Below are 22302 nucleotides of genomic sequence, written 5' to 3' on the forward strand. Positions count from 1 at the left end.
CTCATGGAATTGTACTGCTAGAGATAATTTCTAATAGGAATCGCTTGGTAGCTGCAATCAGCCAACCATAGATCACTATAGCAGGGATATACTGCTGCCAGGTGATGCTGGACCAAGCTGCAAGAAGTCCCGACATGCGGTGTCACTATACTTCCAGTGTGAATACATTGTGGAAGCATTGTGTTTACATTCTTTTCTATGACACACTCTATACCTATAGGAGGGTCAGACTTCCTGGAGCTGATCAATTTAAGTTCCTGGGCTTAGTGATGAACTCTAGCTGTCATTGACAACGGCCTGTTCCAGCACTAAATGGTATGGGACCCGCAGAGCCTCTTAGTCTGGGTGCAGGTTTGAAAACATCATTGAGATAAATAGGCACTGTCCCTTTGCTGTTTTAAAATGGCACCCGGGACTCAAGTGGGTAAACTCCAGGAAAACAAAAATGAGCTTTACAGTTGGGCTCTCCCTGCACTACAATGGTAAAATGAAAGAAAAAAAGCAGCTATATTTACCTGATCCCTTCACGGCCACAGACTTCCTCCAGCTGCAAGGCCAGTCCCCAGAACCAGCTTCTTTTCACCACTACCTTGGTCGTAGGCACTCCGATGCCATCATATACAGTGCAGGACATGCATGCCTGCAAGTGCATTGTAAGTGAGGACACTGGGGCCCGCCCACAGCCAAGACCGTTGGCCACACCCCTGGTGCAATGCAGTGTTCCTACAGTTTCCCAAAGATTCTGAATGTCCCACGTTTTTTGCATGTAGTGCGTTTTTAGCAAACTCACCAAAAACATGGGAAGTAATAGAAACTCTATAGGAAACAGCAGGTAACCCGCACGAAAAACGCAAGTATGATACACTGCACCCGTGCTGTGGCCAAACTGCAGCACAGCAGTGTGAAAGCAGTCTAAGTATATTTGCCTTATTCTAGATTCACATATATGTGGCTCTGAGAGCTGCGCTTTGCGTGGGCACGGCAGTCAGTTCATTTCATTTTAGAAATTCCAGCCTGCATGGGAACCGCAAGTCCAGTACGAATTCCAGTGTGTGTGGCGTGCTATTAGGATTAGGGATCGACTAATTATCAGCAATGCCGATATATCGGGAGCCGATAGGCACTTTTCCCGATATATCGGAATCGGCCCCTGAGTTTACTGATATTGACTATATTTCGGGAAAGTGCTGTACCAGAGTTTTGCCTGCAGATAGAGGCATCACCCCGGTACCGGGTGAGAAGCCGCTCGGCTGTCATTACAAGGAGCGGGAGGGGACATCTCCCCCCTCCCGCCGCCTTCCGCGGCTCGTCCGGGTCTCCCATCCCAACGGGAGACCCGGGCAGCCTACCTGCACGGCCGCCGAAGAGAAGACCCGATCAAAGTTGCATTCGGTCTCCATGTAAAAAACCCTGAAGTGATGTCATGACATCACTTCCGGGTACTCGGCGGCAAATTAAAAAAAATGCGAGCATTCAAAACAACCAAACTTGGCGTTTTGAATGCTTTTAAGTGCAGAGGAGGGGTTTGGGGTCTTTTAGACCCCCAGATCCCTCTACCAGAGTACCTGTAAAAAAAAAAAAATGTATTTTAAAATGTCCGAAAATATCTGCCAATATCTTCTGATACCTATATCCGATGACCAAAATATTAGTATCGGCACTAAAAAAACAATATTGGTTGATCACTAATTAGGATTAATGGAATCCACATTCACATTTTCCACAGCGGAAACCACCTGCATACATGGGAACCTGGCCTAACTGTTTCCGCTAGATGAAACAAGCATTTAACCCTTGCAGGCAGGGGAACCAATCTGCAGGGGTCAATTTTTTCCCCCCTGAAGTTCAGAATCTCCATCACTCCAACTGGGTGAACACTTTTTCGTACAAAAAGGCACGCATGGTTGTATGTAGACCTTTCAACATCCCATATTAAATTTTATATATATACTTTGTGTGTTCCGCTTTAAAAGAAGTATAAATAGAACATGTGTGCACAAGTTATCTATATTGTATTTCTCATTTCTAAAATACCTGTGTTTCCCAGAATGCATAGATTTTCATTGACCTCAATCTGTGGTTTAAAAAAGAAATCCAGTTAGTGATTGCGTCTGTTAGAAAAGAATTCTGCATTGGATGGATGTTCTATTTCCAGGACTAACACATTTGAAAGCTGTAGTAGTATTGTATATGGAAGCAGTGATTTTTATGTAACTGCATCATGACACGCAGGACATGAAGTGATAAAGGAGGACAATATGCTGCTTTTCATGGCTCAGCTGTAATGGAATAATATTTTGTTTACTATTGGAATTCTAGATTTAGTACAAAATCAGCATTTTTCAGTGTGCAATTGGTGAGAGAATTGTAATCTGTATCTCTTACCTCTTACAGCACACAAAGCATTAGTTATTGCACTGAATTATGCTTACTGGCCTGTTAGGTCGGGGCATGTACAAATAAAAGTGCTCTGGATGAGAGAAACCTAGTTTATAATATATATATATATCCCTCCACAAGAGTACCTGTCAAAAAAAAAAAAAAATTAATTATTGGCCGATACCGATATGCATTGGCCAAAGTATCGGTATTGGCGATAAAAAAACAATATCGTTCGATCACTAATGTCAATGCCTGCCTCCAAACACCTGCAAAAAATGCCTGGAAAAAGCCCATAAAAACACCTGAAAAAAGCCCAAAAAAATACCTGAAAACGATAAACTCAGGTGTGAATGGAGCCTAAATCTGCCTAAAAAAAAAGCTCATGTACTTTTTTGAGCTTCAGGCTACAAAACGCTCACATGTGAACAGGGGCCATTGAAATAAATGTGATTTTGCTTGTTGGGCGTTTTAAAACTTCAGAGATGAGAGTTTTACAAGCTGAAATACGCTCAGGTGTGACACACTGCGGTGACTTGTATTTTTCTGCACAAGAACAACATGGATCATTGCTAGGTTGCATAAATATCAATTGTTTACTATTCACCCTGTTTACACCACACCGCCATTGTGATGTGAGGTGTGTGGAAGATGCAGACATGCTTTTTTCGGCAGCACAACTCACTGCACCACATGTCACCGCACCATAGCTACGCTATGCCGCGTGTACATTTAACCACTTGCCGACCGTCCACAGTATATTTACTGCGGCAGTCAGCCCCTCCTGGGCAAAGCGACGTAGTACTACGTCGCTCGCACAGGAACCTGTAGGGGGGCGAGCGCGCACCACCAGAGGCGCGCTCCCATCCCCGCTCGTTCACGGCCATCCCCGCGCCAGTGACCGGCGGCTCCTATGTCCGCCGGCCACTCGCGATCTCCCGCTGAAGAGGGAGAAAGGCAGGCGGCTAATGTAAACAAAGCCTACTGTCATTCTCCCTGGTGTAACTGCAGAGATCATAGTTCCTGCTATGTAGGATCGTATGTCTCTGTGGTTACATCACAAGCCACGCCCCTTGACAGTTAGAATCACGCCCCTAGGGACACACTTAACTCCTTGATCACTAATAAAGTTAACCCCTTCCCTGCCAGTGTCATTTTTACAGTAACAGTGCATATGTATAGCACTGAGTACTGTAGTAATATCACTGGTACACCCAAAAGTGTCAAAAATGTCAGTCAGGGGTCTGATCTGTCCGCCGCAATGTCGCAGTCCGCAAAAAAATCGCAGATCGCCGCCATTACTAGTTAAATAACAACAATAAAAATTACCTAAATCTTTCCCTTAGTTAGTAAACGTAATAACTTTTGCGCAACACAATCAAAATACCCTTTTTGCGATTTTCTTTTACCAAAAATATGTAGCAGAAAACAAATTGGCCTATAATGTTAAAAAATTTAGATTTTTACATTTTTTTGGGGGAATTTCATGTAAAAAAATGTGAAAAATATTGTTATTTTTTTTAAAATTGACGCTCTTTTTTTGTTTATAGCGCAAAAAATAAAATTCGCACAGGTGATCAAATACCACCAAAGGAAAGCTCTGTTTGTGGGGAAAAAAGGACGTAAATTTCATTTGGGTGCAGCCTCACACGACTTTAATTGTCCATTAAAGTCACGCAGTGCCGAATCGCAAAATAGGCCCTGGTCTTTGAGCAGCCAAATCCTCCGGGGCTTAAGTGGTTAATGAAGTGTCCTCTTGCAACACTTTAAGAAAGTTAAAAAAAAAAAAAGAGGAAGAAAAAAAAAATGTTAGTGTGATGTGCCCTCACTGCAGGTACATAGCGGACATTAACCCTCAAAGTAAAACGCTGTGAGCTGCTGTAAACAAGCAAACAAATCAGAAATGCTTAAAGAGTGTAAGCAGAGGGCTGCAGACTGTCACCTGAGGACATGCTCAATGCTAGTTTTCAATTTTTTTTTTTCAGCACTGCCAGATGGGTTTCTGTGAGGTGTGACTGATTTCTACAGCTTAATTTTGGAAGCGTGTATGTGATCTAACTTTGTCCTGACTTGAATCCAGCATTTTTTTCGACTTTTACTAAGAAACTTTACTTGCTTTGAATGGAAGTCTATGAACTCAATTAACCTCTTTATGACCGCCCGCCGCAGATTGACGGCAGCAGGCAGCCGCTCCCAGCCAAATCGCCGTACAAGTACGACGCTCGCTCTAGGTAGGCTAGGGGTCGAGCGCGTTTCGCCGGCGGCGCTCTCACGGCCCCGCTCGTCAGCGAGGAAGCCGATGCAGCAGGGAGGCAGCTCCAATTGCCGCCTGACACCCGCGATCGTTCCCCGCTGAGAGAGGACTGTCGGCTGTTGTAAACAGAGCCCATGTGATCCTTCTATATAGGATCCTATGTCTCTATTGTAATTTCAGAAGCCACACCCCCCACAGTTAGAATCACTCCCCTAGGGTCACATGTAACCCCTTTATCACCCATAATGTTAACTCCTTCCCTGCCAATGCCATTATTGCAGTAACAGTGCATATTTTTAGCACTAATTACTGTAGTAATGTCACTGGTCCCCCCAAAAGTGTCAAAAATTTCAGTCAGGGGTCCAATTTGTCCACCGCAATGTTGCAGTCCCGCAAAAAATCACAGATTGCCGCCATTACTAGTAGAAAAAAAACATAAAAATGACATAAATCTTTCCCATAGTTAGTAGATGCGATAACTTTTGCACAAATCAAAATACGCTTATTGGGATTTTTTTTTACCAAAAATATGTAGCAGAAAACAAATTGGCCTAAAATGTTAAAAAATTTTGATTTTTTTAATTTTTTTTGAGAATGTCATATAGCAGAATGTGAAAAATATTTTTTTATTTTCAAAATTGTTGCTGTTTTTTTGTTTATAGCGCAAAAAAGAAAAATAGCACAGGGGATCAAATACCACCAAAAGAAAGGTCTATTTATGGGAAGAAAAGGACATCAATTTTATTTGGGTACAGCGTCGCACGACCGCGCAATTGTCCGTTAAAGTAACGCAGTGCCAATTCGCAAAATAGGGCCTGGTCAGGAAGGGGGCAAATCCTTCCGGTCTTAAAGTGGTTAATTGGTTCTTACAACTTTCTTAAAGCATTAATAAGCTCTGCTTTTTCACTTTTATCTACAGGTAAGCTTATAATAAAGCCTACCTGTAGGTAAAATGAATATCTCCGAAACGTGTACCGCTTAGGAGGTATTTGGATGTTTTGCAGCCGGTGACCTCATCAGCGCATGCATACTGCGCTCTTTATTAAACAGTATACTCAAGTATGCTGACCATTCCAAGTGCTGTGCCGCGATTGTAACTGCCGAGCACATGTAAGAGAGTGACCTCATCGCGGCTCGGTTATTTAAATGGCCACAGCCCTCGAACCCGGAAAGGAGGATCGGGTTAAGATGGAAGTGCTGGCAGAAGTGACAGTGCGTCGCTTGAGGTCTTTTTTTTAAGGTAAGTCTTTATTAATGTACTAGTATGCGATGCATACTAGCACATTATGACATTAACTTGCAGGAGACAGGATTTTTTTTTTTATTGTTTACCACGGCTTTAATACAGATAACTATACAGATACATTAGAACTATTTATTGTGTACACTCAACAGTACACCTGTTCAATTGCTTGGTAACACAAATTGCTAATAAGCCAATCACATGGCAGCAACTCAATGCATTAGGCATCTAGACATGGTGAAGACGACTTGCTGACGTTCAAACCAAGCATTAGAATGGGGAAGAAAGGGCATTTAAGTGACTTTGAATGTGGCATGGTTGTTGGTGCCAGACGGACTGGTCTGAGTATTTCAAAAACTGCTGACCTACTGTAATTTTCATGCACAACCATCTCTAGGGTTTACAGAGAATGGTCTGAAAAAGAGAAAATACAGTATCTGACAAAAGTGAGTACACTACTCACATTTTTGTAAATATGTTATTAGCCATTTTCCCTACCTGGTGTCATGTGACTCATTAGTGTTACAAGGTCCCAGGTGTGAATGGGGAGCAGGTGTGTTAAATTTGGTGTTATCCCTCTCACTCCCTTATACTGGTCACTGAAAGTTCAACATGGCACCTCATGGCAAAGAACTCTCTGAGGATCTGAAAACAAAAAAATTGTTGCTCTACATAAATGTGGCCTAGGCTATAATATGAGTGCCAAGACCTTGAAACTGAACTGCAGCACGGTGGCCAAGACCATACAGCAGTTTAACAAGACAGGTTCCACTCAGAACAGGCCTCGTCATGGTCGACCAAAGAGGTTAAGTGCACATGCTTCGTGTCATATCCAGAGGTTGTCTTTGGGAAATAGACATATGAGGTCTGCCAGCATTGCTGCAGAGGTTGAAGGGGTGGGGGGTCAGCCTGTCAGTGCTCAGACCATATGCCGCACACTGCATCAAATTGGTCTGCATGGCTGTTGTCCCAAAAGGAAGCCTCTACTAAAGATGATGCACAAGAAAGCCAGCAAATAGTTTACTGAAGACTAAGGGCATGGATTACTAGAACCATGTCCTGTGGTCTGAGGATACCTAGATAAACTTATTTGGTTCAGATGGTGTCAAGCGTGTGTCGCAGAAACCAGGAGAGGAGTACAAAGACAATTGTGTCATGCCTACTGTCATGCATGGTGGTGGGAGTGTCATGGTCTGGGGCTGCATGAGTGCTGCCGGTACTGGGGAGCTACAGTTCATTGGGGGAACCATGAATTCCAACATGTACTGTAACATACTGAAGCAGAACATGATTTCCTCCCTTCGGAGACTGGGCTGCAGGGCAGTATTCCAACATAATGACCCCAGGAGCGCAAGGTCTCTAACATCCACCAGCTCAGTGATGTCATCATGAAGGAGTGGAAGAGGACCCCAGTGGCAACCTGACAAGCTCTGGTGAACTCCATGCCCAAGAGGGTTAGGGCAGTGCTGGAAAATAATGGTGAACACACAGAATATTGACACTTTGGGCCCAATTTGGACATTTTCACTTAGGGGTGTACTCACTTTTGTTGCGAGCGGTTTAGACATTAATGGCTGTGTGTTGCGTTATTTTGAGGGGACAGCAAATTTACACTGTTATACAAGCTGTACACTCACTACTTTACATTGTAGCAAAGTGTAATTTCTTCAGTGTTGTCACATGAAAAGATATAATAAAATATTTACAAAAATGTGAGGGGTGTACTCACTTTTGTGAGATACTGTATCCAGTGAGCGGCAGTTGTGTGGACTAAAATGCCTTGTTGATGTCAGGGGATAGAGGAGACGGAGTTTGAGATGATAGAAAGGCAGCAGTAAGGCCTCTTTCACACATGGGAGTCCGTCGGCTGACTCAATTTTTCTCAGCGGGGGATCGATCCGCCGATCCCCAGCTGAGCAGGTGGATGGCAGCTCTATCTCTGAGCTGTGTGCGGAGACACAGCTGTCAGGTCCCCGCTGTTCTCTGGGGGAATTGGATGGGAATGGACCGCCTGACTGATGGAGCACCAGCCGCCACTGATGCAAAGTACATGCAAAGTGGGCTCCGATTCTTGAGTCAGGTAGCGGTTGCTCCTCTAGAGATAATAATGTCTCCAAAAAAAGAAAGAAATAGAAACAAAGAGGGTGCAGCTAAGTGCAGTGGCTCCTCTGTCAGTAAATCGCACAACAAAAATAGATACAACCCATATGTTTGTACAAAGAGATAAAATATCCATTAAAACATATTCAAGTGCATGAATGGTGAACATCATTTGTACATTGTACACACACTACAGAGGCAATATCAAAAACCAGTTGAACATATATACATCAATTGTAGAGATGGTCAAAAGGACTCAATATCAACAAAGCGAAACTGCTAACTTGATGGAGAGATGCCTCATGCTCAACATGTTTCGCATCAAAAGTTTTATCAGGAGCTGGGTGCTACAACAAATATATAACGTAAATGAATATATGGTAGAATCCACGTTTGCCCTTTAAATCAAGTTTCTGCATTGGGTTAAAAAAATTTATATTATTTAACAATAGTATATGATTGTGCTATGTTCTGATTATTTTGCATAAACTTTCTGTGATTTTTTTATAGATAACGGTTGTTAATTAAATTACAGTGAATTTCATATATATATATTTTTTTATATATATTTTAGATAAAATAGAAGAGGCACAGAAAAAGCTTAACACTCCAGAAGAACATCAAAAAGGTAAGTACACTATTGGTATGTTTCTGTTATATACTAAATCTAAAGTGTAAAGACTTATTAAAGCTTAAATTTATACCTTAGCATTTTTAGAAAATCAGGTTCTGTGTAATATATATTTTTTCCTGTTAGGCTAAAATCTACATAAAGTAGTTTTCCAGTATAAGGGCTTGTTTACACTTACCGTATTTATCGGCGTATAACACACACTTTTTCCTCCTATATATACGCCGATATGAAAAAAAAAAGTCCAGAAAGCAGCGCCGAGAGGTAGAAGGGGGCGGACGGGGGCCGAGGAGAAGGAAGGACGCGCTGTCATCAGAAGTCCCGCCTCCTATGCCGACGTCTATCATAGGCGCCGGGACTTCCGATGGCAGCGCGTGCGTCCTTCCTTCTCCTCGGCCCCACCCGCCCCCTTCTACCTCGGCGCAGCTTCCTGAACTTTTTAAAAAAGTGATCCTAATAGTGTCAATGGCGCTGGCGAGGCTGCAATTACTGTCACTGCACTGGCGAGGCTGCAATTACTGTCACTGCACTGGCGAGGCTGCAATTACTGTCAATGCGCTAGCGAGGCTGCAATTACTGTCACTGCGCAGGCGAGGCTGCAATTACTGTCACTGTGCTGGCGAGGCTGCAACTATGGGCACTGCGCTGGCGAAGCTGCATGTTTGGGCACTGCGCTGGCGAAGCTGCATGTTTGGGCACTGCGCTGGCGAGGCTACAATGATGAACACTGCGCTGGCGAGGCTGCAATGATGGACACTGCGCTGATGAGGAGGCTGCATTCGTGGGCACTGCGCTGATGAGGAGGCTGCATTCATGGGCACTGGTGATACTGCATTTGATTAAAAAAAATGTTCTGAGTTCAAAGCTGTTTATTTTCAATTTCAGCTTTTTTCCTGAAATTTCTCTCCTAAAATTTAGGTGCGTGTTATACGGCGGTGCGTGTTATACACCGATAAATACGGTACTTCAAAACGTGGCTTCGGACACGCTTTTTTAAAGCTCTCTCAACTCCAGTCAAAGCTCCTGTTACTAAATAAAATGGTTAGATTTTAGACCTGTTTACACCTTGCGTTTGCTTTGCTTCACAAATTATACCCCATGTTGCTTTAGTGGTGCTTCAAAGCATCTTCAAAGCCTCCATAGAAATCTCTGACAAAGCTCGCTTGAAGCGCCTGCAGCTTTTGAGTGGCTTTAATTCAGTTTTAGCTTCACTTTGTTTTGGAGGTATTGCAGGTACGAGATATTAGCAAATACACATGACATCTACCAAGCTTCATCAAAGCATCACCGAAGCACCATCGATGCATCGCAGAGGCGTCAAAAACACATCAAAAAAGCATGTTGAAGCAGTAGGCGCTTTAATGTGTGTTGAAGTCAAAGCAGGTGTAAATGAGCCCTGTAAATACTAGTCTGAAGAGCATTGTGTTTAACAAGCCTTTATATATAATTTGAAAATTATAAAGGAACTTACTTGAATTTAAGTCATGCAGTTTAGAAACCCAGATGTCAGATAGCTGGTATATTTCCTGTGGCTTTTGATTTGTGCTTTTTTGTGACCACTTTACTGGCCAGTAGTGAGATACAGAAGGTGGCAGGTCAAATATGACTTCCATTTTTTATCTTTATGGACGTTTGATATAAATGATTCTCATTACAAAAAGATACATTGAGAAAATTTATATTCTCCAGACAAAACCTATCCTACCCTTTGGGGAGATTTCTCCTCTCTTCCTGTATGAATTAAATTAAGGTATTGCTGTGAGCTAAATGTGTTTTCCCCTCTCTGAAGTGCATACTAAATATTACTCCAGAGAGTCCAGTGGGCACTGTTGCAGTTTTATCAGCTCTTTTATGGATTGTACATAAATCCATATGTGGAGTATGCACTCTATACCGGAATCTGTGGAGAGTGCACTCCAGACAACTCCACAGAAACTGAGAACACAACAGGGGAAAAGACAACAATAAAAACCCAGCAGATTGAACCCTTTTTGCATCAAGAGTGAAGAAAAAAACATTTTGAAAGAAGTTTTGCAAATGTATGATACTTTTCTGCTGTATGACAGGCACCCATTTATTTAACCTATTGTGGAAATGCCAGAAGTGCCCCTTAAATTTACCTTCACATCAGTTAATTATGTGTAATTCTGACCAGCCCTTCATTTAAGGCAGGGGTCTTCAGTTCGGGAACTACAATTCCCATCATGCCTAGTCATGTCTGTGAATGTCAGAGTTTTACAATGCCTCATGGGATATGTAGTTCTGCAACAGCTGAAGGGCCGTAATTAGAGGATCCCTGATTTAAGACATTTTTGAATAACCTGTGTGTATTCTTTTTTTTTGTACGATTCTTCTTTTTTGTTCTTTATTAATTGCCTCCTGACCCTGTAACCCTTTTAAGCAACAGCAGAAATAGTGGCCTTTAATGTCCAGGCCACACAAGACCAGTGTAAGCTAGCAATAGTGTCACCAGGGCAGCCAACAACAGTGTTTCAGATCACCACCACACAAGTGCAGTTTTGCCTGTGCCTGCTGCCTGTACTGACCCTGGTCTGTCTATTGACTATAGATTTCTGCCTGCTGCCTGGACCTATCCTTTGCCTGTATATTAACCATGTCTCTGCCTGCCATCTGAACTGATGCATGCGCACGTCCCACTGACTAAGTTTCTGCAAAACATCAGTCTCAGAAATCCCCTGGGGACAACGCCACCCCTGAAGCCACAGAAACTCTTTTGTTCACCTATTGTTCAGTCTGTTGTACTTTCTGGCCAGAGAACAAGGCATTTCCGTGGGCAGCCACATACCAATAGCTTAGGCCTGCTTAACCTACAGGTATGGGGGCTGCTATAGGTTACACTGCACTAACCTATATTCCTCAACCACTCATACAAAGGCAAGCAGTACACTTTTTTGATACAGTATTGGTTGATATTTGGGAAACACAAACTACAATCTTTGGTAGCTAATCAGTCCAAATTTTGAAAAAGTCTCAAACACGATATCCCCCATATCAGGGAAGAGAAGCAGAATATGTTTTTGGGTGAGACTCTAAGGCTGGCCATACACTATACAATTTTCTTATTCAATTTCCTTTAGATTTACCTTAAACTATGTAGTGTAAGGGCCTGCCTGATTGCATACAAATTGAAAGTGTTTAGGTTTGACCCTATATTACATGGTTTTGGTAAATCTAAAGGAAAGTTGAACAAGAAAATTGTATAGTGTATTTCCAGCCCTAGTATGTCCATGTTGTGTGTAAGAAATATCTAAAAAAGAAAATTGACAACTTGGTGTAAAAAAAAAAAAAAAAAAAAACATTTTCATTTTCTTTATGCTTTTTCCACAGACTTGTTGTGGCTTTAAAATATTTACTGTGCCTTTTAAAAAATACCTTTGGGTGTTACATTTTGTTGGTTTTTCCACTGTCCTTGCACTCCAGGGCCTCGAAAAATGTGTGGGTAGTCAGGAAATTAGACATTTTACTTATGTCTCTTGAAATCCTGAAAGTTTTCCTTGGATTTTGGGCCTCTGTTTGTGACTAGGTTGTAAAAAAAGTCTCACATATGTGCCTTACCTATACTCCAGAGGAAAACCAAGAGGGGTTTAATTCCAATTATACCCATGTAATTGATTGCTGTGTGTAAAAAAAAAAAAAATATATAAATATATACACACACACAATTTAGATTTCTTACTTTATTTTCCAAAAACGTGTCTCAAAAAATGTATTCTTCAAAAGACTCATCCTGCCTCTAGTTAAATATGTTAAGAGATGTAGAAGAATGTGTTTCTGGGTGTAATTTCAAGTATGCTTATTCTTTGTGTGATAAATAACTTTATAAAATGATAATGTAAAAAACGATCAAACTTTTTTTACTTTTAAAAAATGGGTCATTTTGGGGGTGTCTGTACTGTCCTTGCATTTTAGGGCCTCAAGAAATGGGATAGGCTATCAGAACACCAGGGTTAATGCATTTCAAATATATATACTTTTTTCAACGTGAAGTCAACATGGTGATTACATACCACCAAAAGAAAGCTCTACTTTCTCAAGTCTCAAAAAATTATATAAGACTAATTTGGGTACACTGTTGCCTGACTGAGTAATTGTTGGTCAAAATATCACAATGGTGAAAAAATGTCCTTGACAGGAACAGTGTTTAAGTGCTTCCCGCGCAGCCTACAGAAGAATGACACCCAAGCGGGAGCTCTCCCATCCTGGGTGGACATGATAGGACAAGAAAGGGATCACACTCCAATGACATTACAAAAGTCCAACTGGACTGGTGGTTCTAGGGAGGAGCCTTCCTCCCTAGAACCACCCCTCTAAGAGGAATGTGACCCCTTTCTTTACATTGCTACTTTTGTATTCTATTTCATTTGCAGATGAAAAGGTTGAGCTTTGATCTGTATTATAGTTACATAGTTAGTGAGGTTGAAAAAAGACACAAGTCCATCCAGTTCAACCTATGATGAGTGTATGTGATAAGTGTTTGTGAATAGTACCTTGAATACCCCTGTATGTTGTGGTTGTTAAGGTGCCCATCTAAAAGTTTTTTGAAACTATCGATGCTCCTTGCTGATACCACTGCTTGTGGAAGAGTTCCACATCCTTACCGCTCTGATGGTATAGAACCCTTTACGCAGTTTATGGTTAAATTGCTTCTCTTCTAATTTTAGCGAATGGCCACGAGTCCTTTTGTATTCCCTTTCACTGAATAGTTTGTTCCCTATGCTAGGGTCACTAGTACGGTATTTTTACATTGATATCATATCCCCTCTCAAGCGTTTCTTCTAAAGAGAGAATAAATTCAGTGCTTGCAGTCTTTCCTCATAGCTGAGATCCTCCAGTCCCTTTTGTTAGCTATGTTTCCCTTCTCTGGACTCTCTCCAGTTCCAGCACATCCTTCCTGAGGACCGATGCCCAGAACTGGATGGCATAATCCAGATGCGGCTGGACCAGAGTCTTGTAGAGTGGGAGAATTATTGTTTTATCTCAGGAGTGAACCCCCTTTTTAATACATGCCAATATTCTACTGGCTTTGCTTGCAGCAGCTTGGCATTGCATGCCATTGCTGAGCTTGTTGTCTACTAGGACCCCCAGGTCCTTTTCCATTTTTGATTTCCCCAAAGGCTCTCCCCCTAGTGAGTAACTTGCATTTTTATTTCTGGCACCCAAATGCATTACCTTACATTTTTTAACATTAAACCTAATTTGCCATATAGATGCCCATCCCATTATTTTGTTCAGGTCATCCGGTAAGATTACCACATCCTGCGTAGAAGTTATTGCCCTGCTTAATTTAGTATCGTCCGCAAATACGGAGATTGAGCTGTTTATCCCATCCTCTAGGGCGTTTATGAATAAATTAAATAGGATTGGTCCCAGGACTGTTTCTTGGGGGACCCCACTTTCCACACCAGACCATTCTGAGTATTTCCCATTTATCACCACCCTCTGTACTCGCCCCTGAAGCCAGCTTTTAATCCAGATACTCACTCTATGGTCCATACCTACGTAGCTTAGTTTGTACAGTAAACATTTGTGGGGAACTGTATCAAAACCCTTTGCAAAATCCAGATACACCACATCCACGGGCCTTCCCTTATCTAAATGACAGCTCACTTCTTCATAGAAGGTTAATAGATTGGTCTGGCAAGAGCGATTTTTCATGAATCCATGCTGATTTCCACTAATGATACCATTTTCATTACTAAAGATTTGTATATAGTCCCTTATCATCCCCTTCAATATCTTACAGACTACTGATGTTAGGCTAACCGGCCTGTAGTTCCCCGGATATATCTCGGCCCTTTTTTTATAATTATTGGTACTACATTGGCTTTTTTTTCTAATCAGCTGGTTCAATTCCCGTCAGTAGACTATCCATAAAAATCAGGAACAATGGTCTGGCTATCACCTGGCTGAGTTCCTTAAGGACCCTCGGGTGTAAGCCATCTGGTCCTGGTTACTTATTAATGTTAACTTTGAATGATGTCAGTTAAAGCAACCTAACCAAAATTTAGGTTCTTTTTTAAATAAAATTTAAAAAAAATGATTTTTGCAATTCAATATTCGTAAATAAGAACCACCTAAGTAATGACAAATTATTTCCATATAAAGGGGGTCAATAGCACAATTGTAAAAAATGCTCTGGTGCTTAGCATGTTTACAGGTGTTGAGAGGCAAAGTGGTTTAAGCATGGCAAAACAACTGTTTCCTTTTAATAGCTGCTATACCAGCACCTTATATTTTCCTTTAATTTCACTACAGTGCCACTTCTTTTGACCTTTGAGAGAGAAGAAGGTAACCCCTTGAAACTTGAAACTTACACAGAGCTAAGGACTCTCTCCCTACCCCCATGAATCTGTATTATTTAGTGTATTATTTTGTGTAGAAAAATAAATATAAACTGCTGATGGGGTCATCATTTGGGCTTGTTCACATCAGCTGTTGGGCAGCCTTACCAAGCATAGTCCTTACACACGAACAAAGGCAATTTGCCTTATATCCTATAGAAGAATATGTCCTACTATCCTTCTATCCTAAAGTGGTGCATTTTTTGCACAAAGCTTTCCCATGTGCCATAAGGCATCGCAGTGTGCTGCAGCGCGTAAGAATTACATACAGCAGGAAAAAGAAATGAGCACTGCGATGCATTTTAACTGCTTGCCGGCCAGCCACCGTACTTCTACGGTGGCAGGTTGGCTTTGTCCCGCGAAACGACGTACCCATACGTAGTCTCGCGGGACAGCTAGTGGGGGCGTACGCGCCTATTGGCCACAGGGGAAGCCAATCAGTGGGTCCAGCGGATGTGATGTCCGCCGGGCACCCGCGATCGCACCCCATGGAGACAAAACGGCGGTCTGCTGATGTATACATGGCAGACCGCTGTTCTGTCAGTGATGAAAACAGGAATCCTGTTTTCCTCCTATTTAGGAGATCCTGTGTTCCTCCTATTTAGGAACACAGGTCTCTGCTTTCATCCAGCAAGTCCATCCCCCACACAGTTACCTGGTGTTAACCCCTTTCCTGCCAGTGTCATTAGTATAGTAACAGTGCATATTTTTAGCACTGTCTATTGTATTCGTGTCACTGGTCCCCACGAAAGCAATGTTGCAGTTCCGCTAAAAATCGCTGATCGCCGCAATTACTAGTACAAAAAAATAAAATAATAAAAAATGACATTCTTTTTGCCTAGTTTGTAGACGCAATAACTTTTGTGCAAACCAATCAATATACACTTATTGGAATTTTTTTTTACCAAAAATATGTAGCAGAATACATATTGGCCTAAAATCATGAAAACATTTGATTTCAGGAAGTAAATTCTATGTGATACATCTGCCCTTACTCAAGATGGCCACAGCTGGACATATTAGGTTGAGGGTGTTTTTCAAAGCGATTTCTCAACAAAGTAAAGCAGAGAGACCTGGATGGATGGGTGGGTTTGCTTTGAATATTAAAGTGGTTGTATCCTTGAAAAAAAAACCCTGCAGGACAATCGCATAATGAGCTAGTATGCATTGTATACTAGCTCATTATGAAATACCTTAGAACGAAGCCCCGTCATGGTCGCTCGGACACCGCTGAGGCAGCTGACATCTTCCCTTGGCGTCTCTTCCGGGTTCAGCGGCTCCGGGGCTTGGAGTGGCTGGAGCCGCAATGACATCGCTCCCGCGCATGCATGTGGGAGTTCACTTTCCGGCAAGGAGCTCTGAAGGTCCGCCGGACTTTCAGAGCGCATGCGCCGCTGGTGTCAGCGGCTACATTCAGGGCGAAGATCTCCTAAACCGTGTAGGTTTAGGAGATATTAATTTTACCTACAGGTAAGCCTTATTATAGGCTTACCTGTAGGTAAAAGTTTAAAAGCGGAGTATACTACCGCTTTAAAAATGAATAAAATTACATTTTCAGTTTTTGGCGCTCAGATACAGTTAAGTTCCACTTCAAGGAGGAGCTACCTGATGGGAAGAATTCCAAACCAGTAACACGTTCCAAGTACAGGGGTATCATAAATTGGGTTCTCGGCAATAAAGAAGATGACTTCATCTGAGTCCATATCATGTGTTACCCTGAACAGTAGTGGCTCCCAGGATCAACCTCTTCCTCAGCAGGATGTTCCCAATAATGTGGGATCCATAGGTTGCAGTAAGAGGAACATGCTACCTACTTCCAAAAGGGTACAAACTCTCTATTTAGCTCTACACACATGCTGCAGTGACACTGATTACAGGCATACCCCGTTTTATGTACACTCACGTTACGTACACTCGCGAGTACAGACACAGCTTGGTCAGCTTGACATGGCACTGCTGCCGGTTTTTAACATTGGTGTCTATAGGAAATTTTGGTCAGCTTGATAAGACACTGCTCCTTGTCAAACATTGGTGTCTATGGGAAGTCTTTGTCAGCTTGACATGGCACTACTCCCGAACCATAAGTGACAGGGACACCAAACTTAGGGAGCACCAAACTTAGGGAGCACATATCATATTTTGTGCCCAGCCAGCTTGCCTAGGTAATGTACCATGTCATAGTCCTGGTCCCCTTAACGTGCTCCCCAAGTTTGGTGTCCTTGTCACTTACGATTTGGAAGCAGTGCCATCTCAAGCTGATTTCCTATAGAGCTAGTGTATTTACATGAATTGAGAAGTGAGAAAAGGTATTGCTTCCCTTTAAGTACATTTTTGTTTTACATATATGCTCTGGTCCCATTGCGTACTTAAAAGTGAGGTATGTCTGTACTAGGGAACTGCACTGAAAGGATATGAAGACTGCCATTGCCTACACTGACAGTCACTGCTATTGAGGCAGCATAGTGTCACAATTCATCATCTGCATGCTTGTTCAAGTTAGCAACTGAGTTCAAAGTACTGAAGCCAGAAGATCCACAAGCCAACCAGGTAATTAGTATTTTCTTTGGCAGTCTCTGTATTTTTCTCAGCACTTGTATATTTTATTGTATTCACATGGTTTTCTTTAATCCATGCTGCCAAAACTTTCCACCCTCAAGTCAGCCATAGACGGTTCGAATCTCGGCTGGTTCAGCAGGAAACGCTGAATGTACCCAAGTTGATGGATCGATCAACTTGGGTACAACCTGCCAGATTTTGCATGCGATTATTAGCCAGTGGCTGCCGGTTCGTTAGGGGCCGCCCCCCCATCCATGCGTCTAATCTGCATGCAGGGGCGCCGGACGCATGGAGTTCAATGGGGATTTTTTTTTTTTGCATCACCTGATTAGAGCCAGAGGCTCTAATAGGGCGATGCAAAGGGCAGACCTGGGGCGCAGACAGTGCGTCCCGAGCCCACCCATTGTGTGACAACAGCGAATGAAAATCCTCCTCCTGGCCAATCAGGAAGCACGTCCGATACGCGCTTCCTGATTGGCCGCAAGGCAAACCCCATGCCATTGGCCGAGGAGGAGGCGGGAGCGGAAGGACTGGAGGAGACGCCGCTGTTGCTACAGGTAAGTAAGGGGGCAGGCACGCTGATCTCTGCATTGGGGGAATGTATGCTGGTCACTACATTGGGGGCACACGCACTGATCTCTGCATTGGGGCATGTATGCTGGTCACTACATTGGGGGCATGTATGCTGGTCACTACATTGGGGGCATGTATGTTGGTCACTACATTTGGGGCATGTATGCTGGTCACTGCATTGGGAGCATGTATGCTGGTCACTACATTGGGGGCATGTATGCTGGTCACTACATTGGGGGCACGCACGCTGATCTCTGCATTGGGGGCATGATGGCTTTGTGTCCGGTAAAACAGACTAATTCAAAATTCATCAGTCACCGGTCATCACCTGGACAGGATTTGCTACTTGCCCCTCTATTTTCCATCCCGACCAAATTGTCCTCCCTACATACAAATGCTCTGTATACATCGATATAATAACCCCCATCACTCTCTCTCCCCTTCCACCAGTGGAGAGACCCTAGATACTGACACCAGAGACCCATATAAATCCCCAGTCTTTCATACATCCCCCTTGTTTATTTCCCTTCTCAAGGCATCTTATTTCATTCTCCTTAAAAAATGAATGTACCAGACCTGTTATTGTTAGAATGAAAAGTTAAAACAGTATATACATATATAATCAATGCCAAGTGATTGTTCTTTGATATAACAATATAAATTGTAAATGCAGACCCGATCGGTGGACTTGCTCCCCCCCAACACCCTATTGCAACCCCCGGCACGGAAAGCCCCGCCACATGGCGGGGCAACGTTCGGGGCCAAACACCAGCTGTTGTCATCTAAGTCGTAAACTTGTTGGTTTCACCAACAGCTTACGGCATCCTGGTCGCCCCTCCTCCTCCGTGTCGGCGGCGTCCTTAATTGCCAGGCAACGGATAAGATCCCTCGTCACTGACCGCGCAGCAGCCCAGGCGCATGCGCAGCAGACACGGGTGAAGCACTTCCGCCCTGACAGATAGGACCGTGCGGCGCTGTACTGCGCATGCGCGGCCTATATTTAAGGCGTCGGGGATCCCTGCAGTGTGCCATTCATCTCCAGACCTTGGAGTGAAAGCACCTCCTGGAGGACGGCGGACCACCCCTACTCTTTGACAGGACTCCCTCTGCTGGACACAGGTAACACATACAGCCTCTCGAGAATTTTATATAGCCTTGCACCTCACAGGATCCATTCCTCCTTGCTGCTACACGATGTGTCTTTTCCACAGAAGAGATCATCTTGCAAGAGAAAGGTTATCCACTACAGGCAAATGCTCTGCAGTCTGAATAATTATCCTTTGCAGTACCGTAAGGTAAATTAAAATTTTACATTACCTTACACCAAAATTCAGGCATATGGGATTTTTATAGCCCTGTCATAATGGTATATGTCCCTCCTAGATAGAGAGAACAGCTGGCAACCAAGAAGCGCTGCAGGTGTTTTTTCTCACAGAGAGACCATCTGATACCCAAGACGCTCCTCAGGTATTTTATTACCCAAGCATTGGCGGCCCAACAAATTCCTAATATTTGGATAAACATGGTTAATTAAATACCTATATAATTCCAGGAACAGCCAATACAACTAAGGGCACTCACGACTGGAAAACCAGCATTATCTGGACCTTGTGAGTATAACCTTGTAAAATCAAAGGGCTATACACCTATACACACTATATGCCATTCACCAATTTTTGGTCTTTCAGAACAAAAACGTTACCGCCATTCCTCCCTTTCTTTGGGATCTTGTGGTTGCCTGGGAAACTGAGAGGGGGCACCTCCATAACCGATCCAGTAACTGCACACAAAAAATCAATGTAAGCTAAGACTTCAGACTATACTAATGAAATTGCCTAAAAATCGCTTTTTGACACTAATAAAGACTAAAATATCGTCATATAGATACGGTGAAAATCCTTGAAAAAGGCACAGCCGAAACGCGTCGGATGGAAACGCATCCTGCAACATCCAAACATCCATGGATGGCAGGAATCTGCGTCTCTAAAAAGTCACCATCTTTCACAAGTGTCACATTTCTTTTCTTTCGTACACCACCACGGATGGGCCTCTTACCCATCCAAGCACTTAATATTTCATGTCTCGTACATGTTAAATATTGTTTTATGATAAACATTGTTTTATAATAAACGAAAACGCATACTACTTTTGTCTTTCAACCTATTGCCTCAAAGTCCCACCCACTGGTCCGAGGAACCAAATACCACTATTTGTTCTAATTAAGGGATGTTGGCACCTATACACTATACAATCCTACTCTAAACTCGGGTTTTCTTGAGCTCAACCCAAATCGCTTTGCTGGTCACTACATTGGGGGCATGTATGCTGGTCACTACATTGGGGACATGCACGCTGATCTCTGCATTGGGGTCATGTACGCTGGTCACTACATTGGGGGCATGTATGCTGGTCACTACATTGGGGGCATGTATGCTGGTCACTACATTGGGGGCATGTATGCTGGTCACTGCATTGGGGGCATGTATGCTGGTCACTGCATTGGGGGCATGTATGCTGGTCACTGCATTGGGGGCATGCATGCTGGTCACTGCATTGGGGGCATGTACGCTGATCTCTGCATTGGGGGAATGGTATGCTGGTCACTGCATTGAAGGGGGCATGTATGCTGGTCTTTGCATTGGGGGCATGAACACTGATCTCTGCATTGAAGGGGGCATGTACGCTGGTCACTGCATTGAAAGGGGCATGTACACTGGTCACTGCATTGAAAGGGGGCACGCTGGTCACTGTGCATTGAAAGGGGGCAAGCTGGTCACTGTGCATTGAAAGGGGGCACGCTGTTCACTGTGCATTGAAAGGGGGCACGCTGTTCACTGTGCATTGAAAGGGGGCACACTGGTCTCTCTGCATTGAAAGGGGGGCACACTATACCTTAATTACTGAAGGCCCCTTTCTCACTTTTGCGACCTCAAAGTCGCGCAATTTTTTACAGTGTTTTTTGACGCAAAGCAATGCCTATTACATTTTTCTGTTTGCGCCTCCCCAAAAATTTTGAGCACCAGCCGCCACTGCTAGTGGCTGTTATAGCCGCTAGCAATATTTAGCCTCTAGCAATATTCACTCCCGGCTGGGACAGCTTCCCCTGCTCCGACACCTGGAGAGCACAATGGCTCTGCAGGAGGGAATCCCTCCCATGGAATCATTGTGTTCTCCTGGTGGGGATGTGGGGGAAGCCATCCTTTTTGGAAGTAATTATTGCTATAACAGCCACTAGCAATAATCACATGTAAAATCCAGCAGGCTGCTTGTACCCAAGTTGATAGATCCAGCTTGTAGTTGCAGGCAAGACATTCTTTACGGCCTTACCATGTTGTCGTATGTCTCAGATAAAGTTTGTATACTGATGTAGGCATTGCCAAATAAAGCAGACATTTGGAATGCCATTGTTTTTAGATGTTCTCTTCTATTGAATGCCTTATGTCAAGACAAAAGCAGACAATCCCAGCTATACAAATGCTGAGTTTAGATAAATTGGAATATTTCTTTGCATCATGGCAGGCAGGCATTCAGCATTCCTGGCCAGTCTGATATTTTCATTGTATATTTTTATTCTTTGGAACTTCACAGTTTCTTCTGTTGCTTTCTTGAGTTCTATATTGGAAATCTATGAGTTTAATCTGTTAAGACTTAGAGTAAACCTTTCATTAAATTTATATGCATGCATGAGTAAACTCCTGACATGTCACAAAATGAGCATGAGTAAAAAGAAAAAAATGTATCTTTTCTTATCAAAAAGCATTTCTTCAATTAGGTGTGTGTTTCCATGCACAGTTTGTAAAGGTTTGGAGATAAGCATTGTGGGGGAATTATATTGTGAATCTGCTGCAAGAATGAGGAAGCATTTCCTTCGCTTTCAGTGTAGTGTTTTGGCAGGGCACAAGGTAGGGGCTGATTTATATATGGGGGTGTCAATTATAAGTTAACGACACCTCCAGATCAGATCGCATATCGCAGTGCGATCTGAAAGTGCGCACAGAATCGGATCGCACTAGTTTGAACCACCATGCGATCCGATTCTGCTGCGGACCAAAAAAAGGGTCCTGTGCAAGTTAGGTGTGATTGCGGTGCGAATTCAGCCATACAAACTGTATATCTGAATTTGCGCCGCACAGAGATCGCATGTAATTTTAGGAGAAGTGCGCTCCAAATTACATGCAATCTCTGTGATCGCAGAAATGTGAAC

The 22302-nt window shown here is 43.1% G+C and overlaps 1 protein-coding gene across 1 annotated transcript in view; it reads left to right on the forward strand.

The window, feature by feature from the left end:
• Positions 1-22302, forward strand: part of HIVEP1 (HIVEP zinc finger 1) — a 205497-nt gene that overhangs the window by 116659 nt on the left and 66536 nt on the right. The window contains exon 3 of the mRNA XM_082259257.1: positions 8551-8604. Coding sequence (XP_082115383.1) covers positions 8551-8604 — 54 coding nt within the window. The remainder of the gene's footprint in view (positions 1-8550; positions 8605-22302) is intronic.

This window comes from Pelophylax lessonae (genome assembly GCF_965119305.1).
Source record: "Pelophylax lessonae genome assembly, chromosome: 5".
Taxonomy (NCBI): Eukaryota; Metazoa; Chordata; class Amphibia; order Anura; family Ranidae; genus Pelophylax; species Pelophylax lessonae.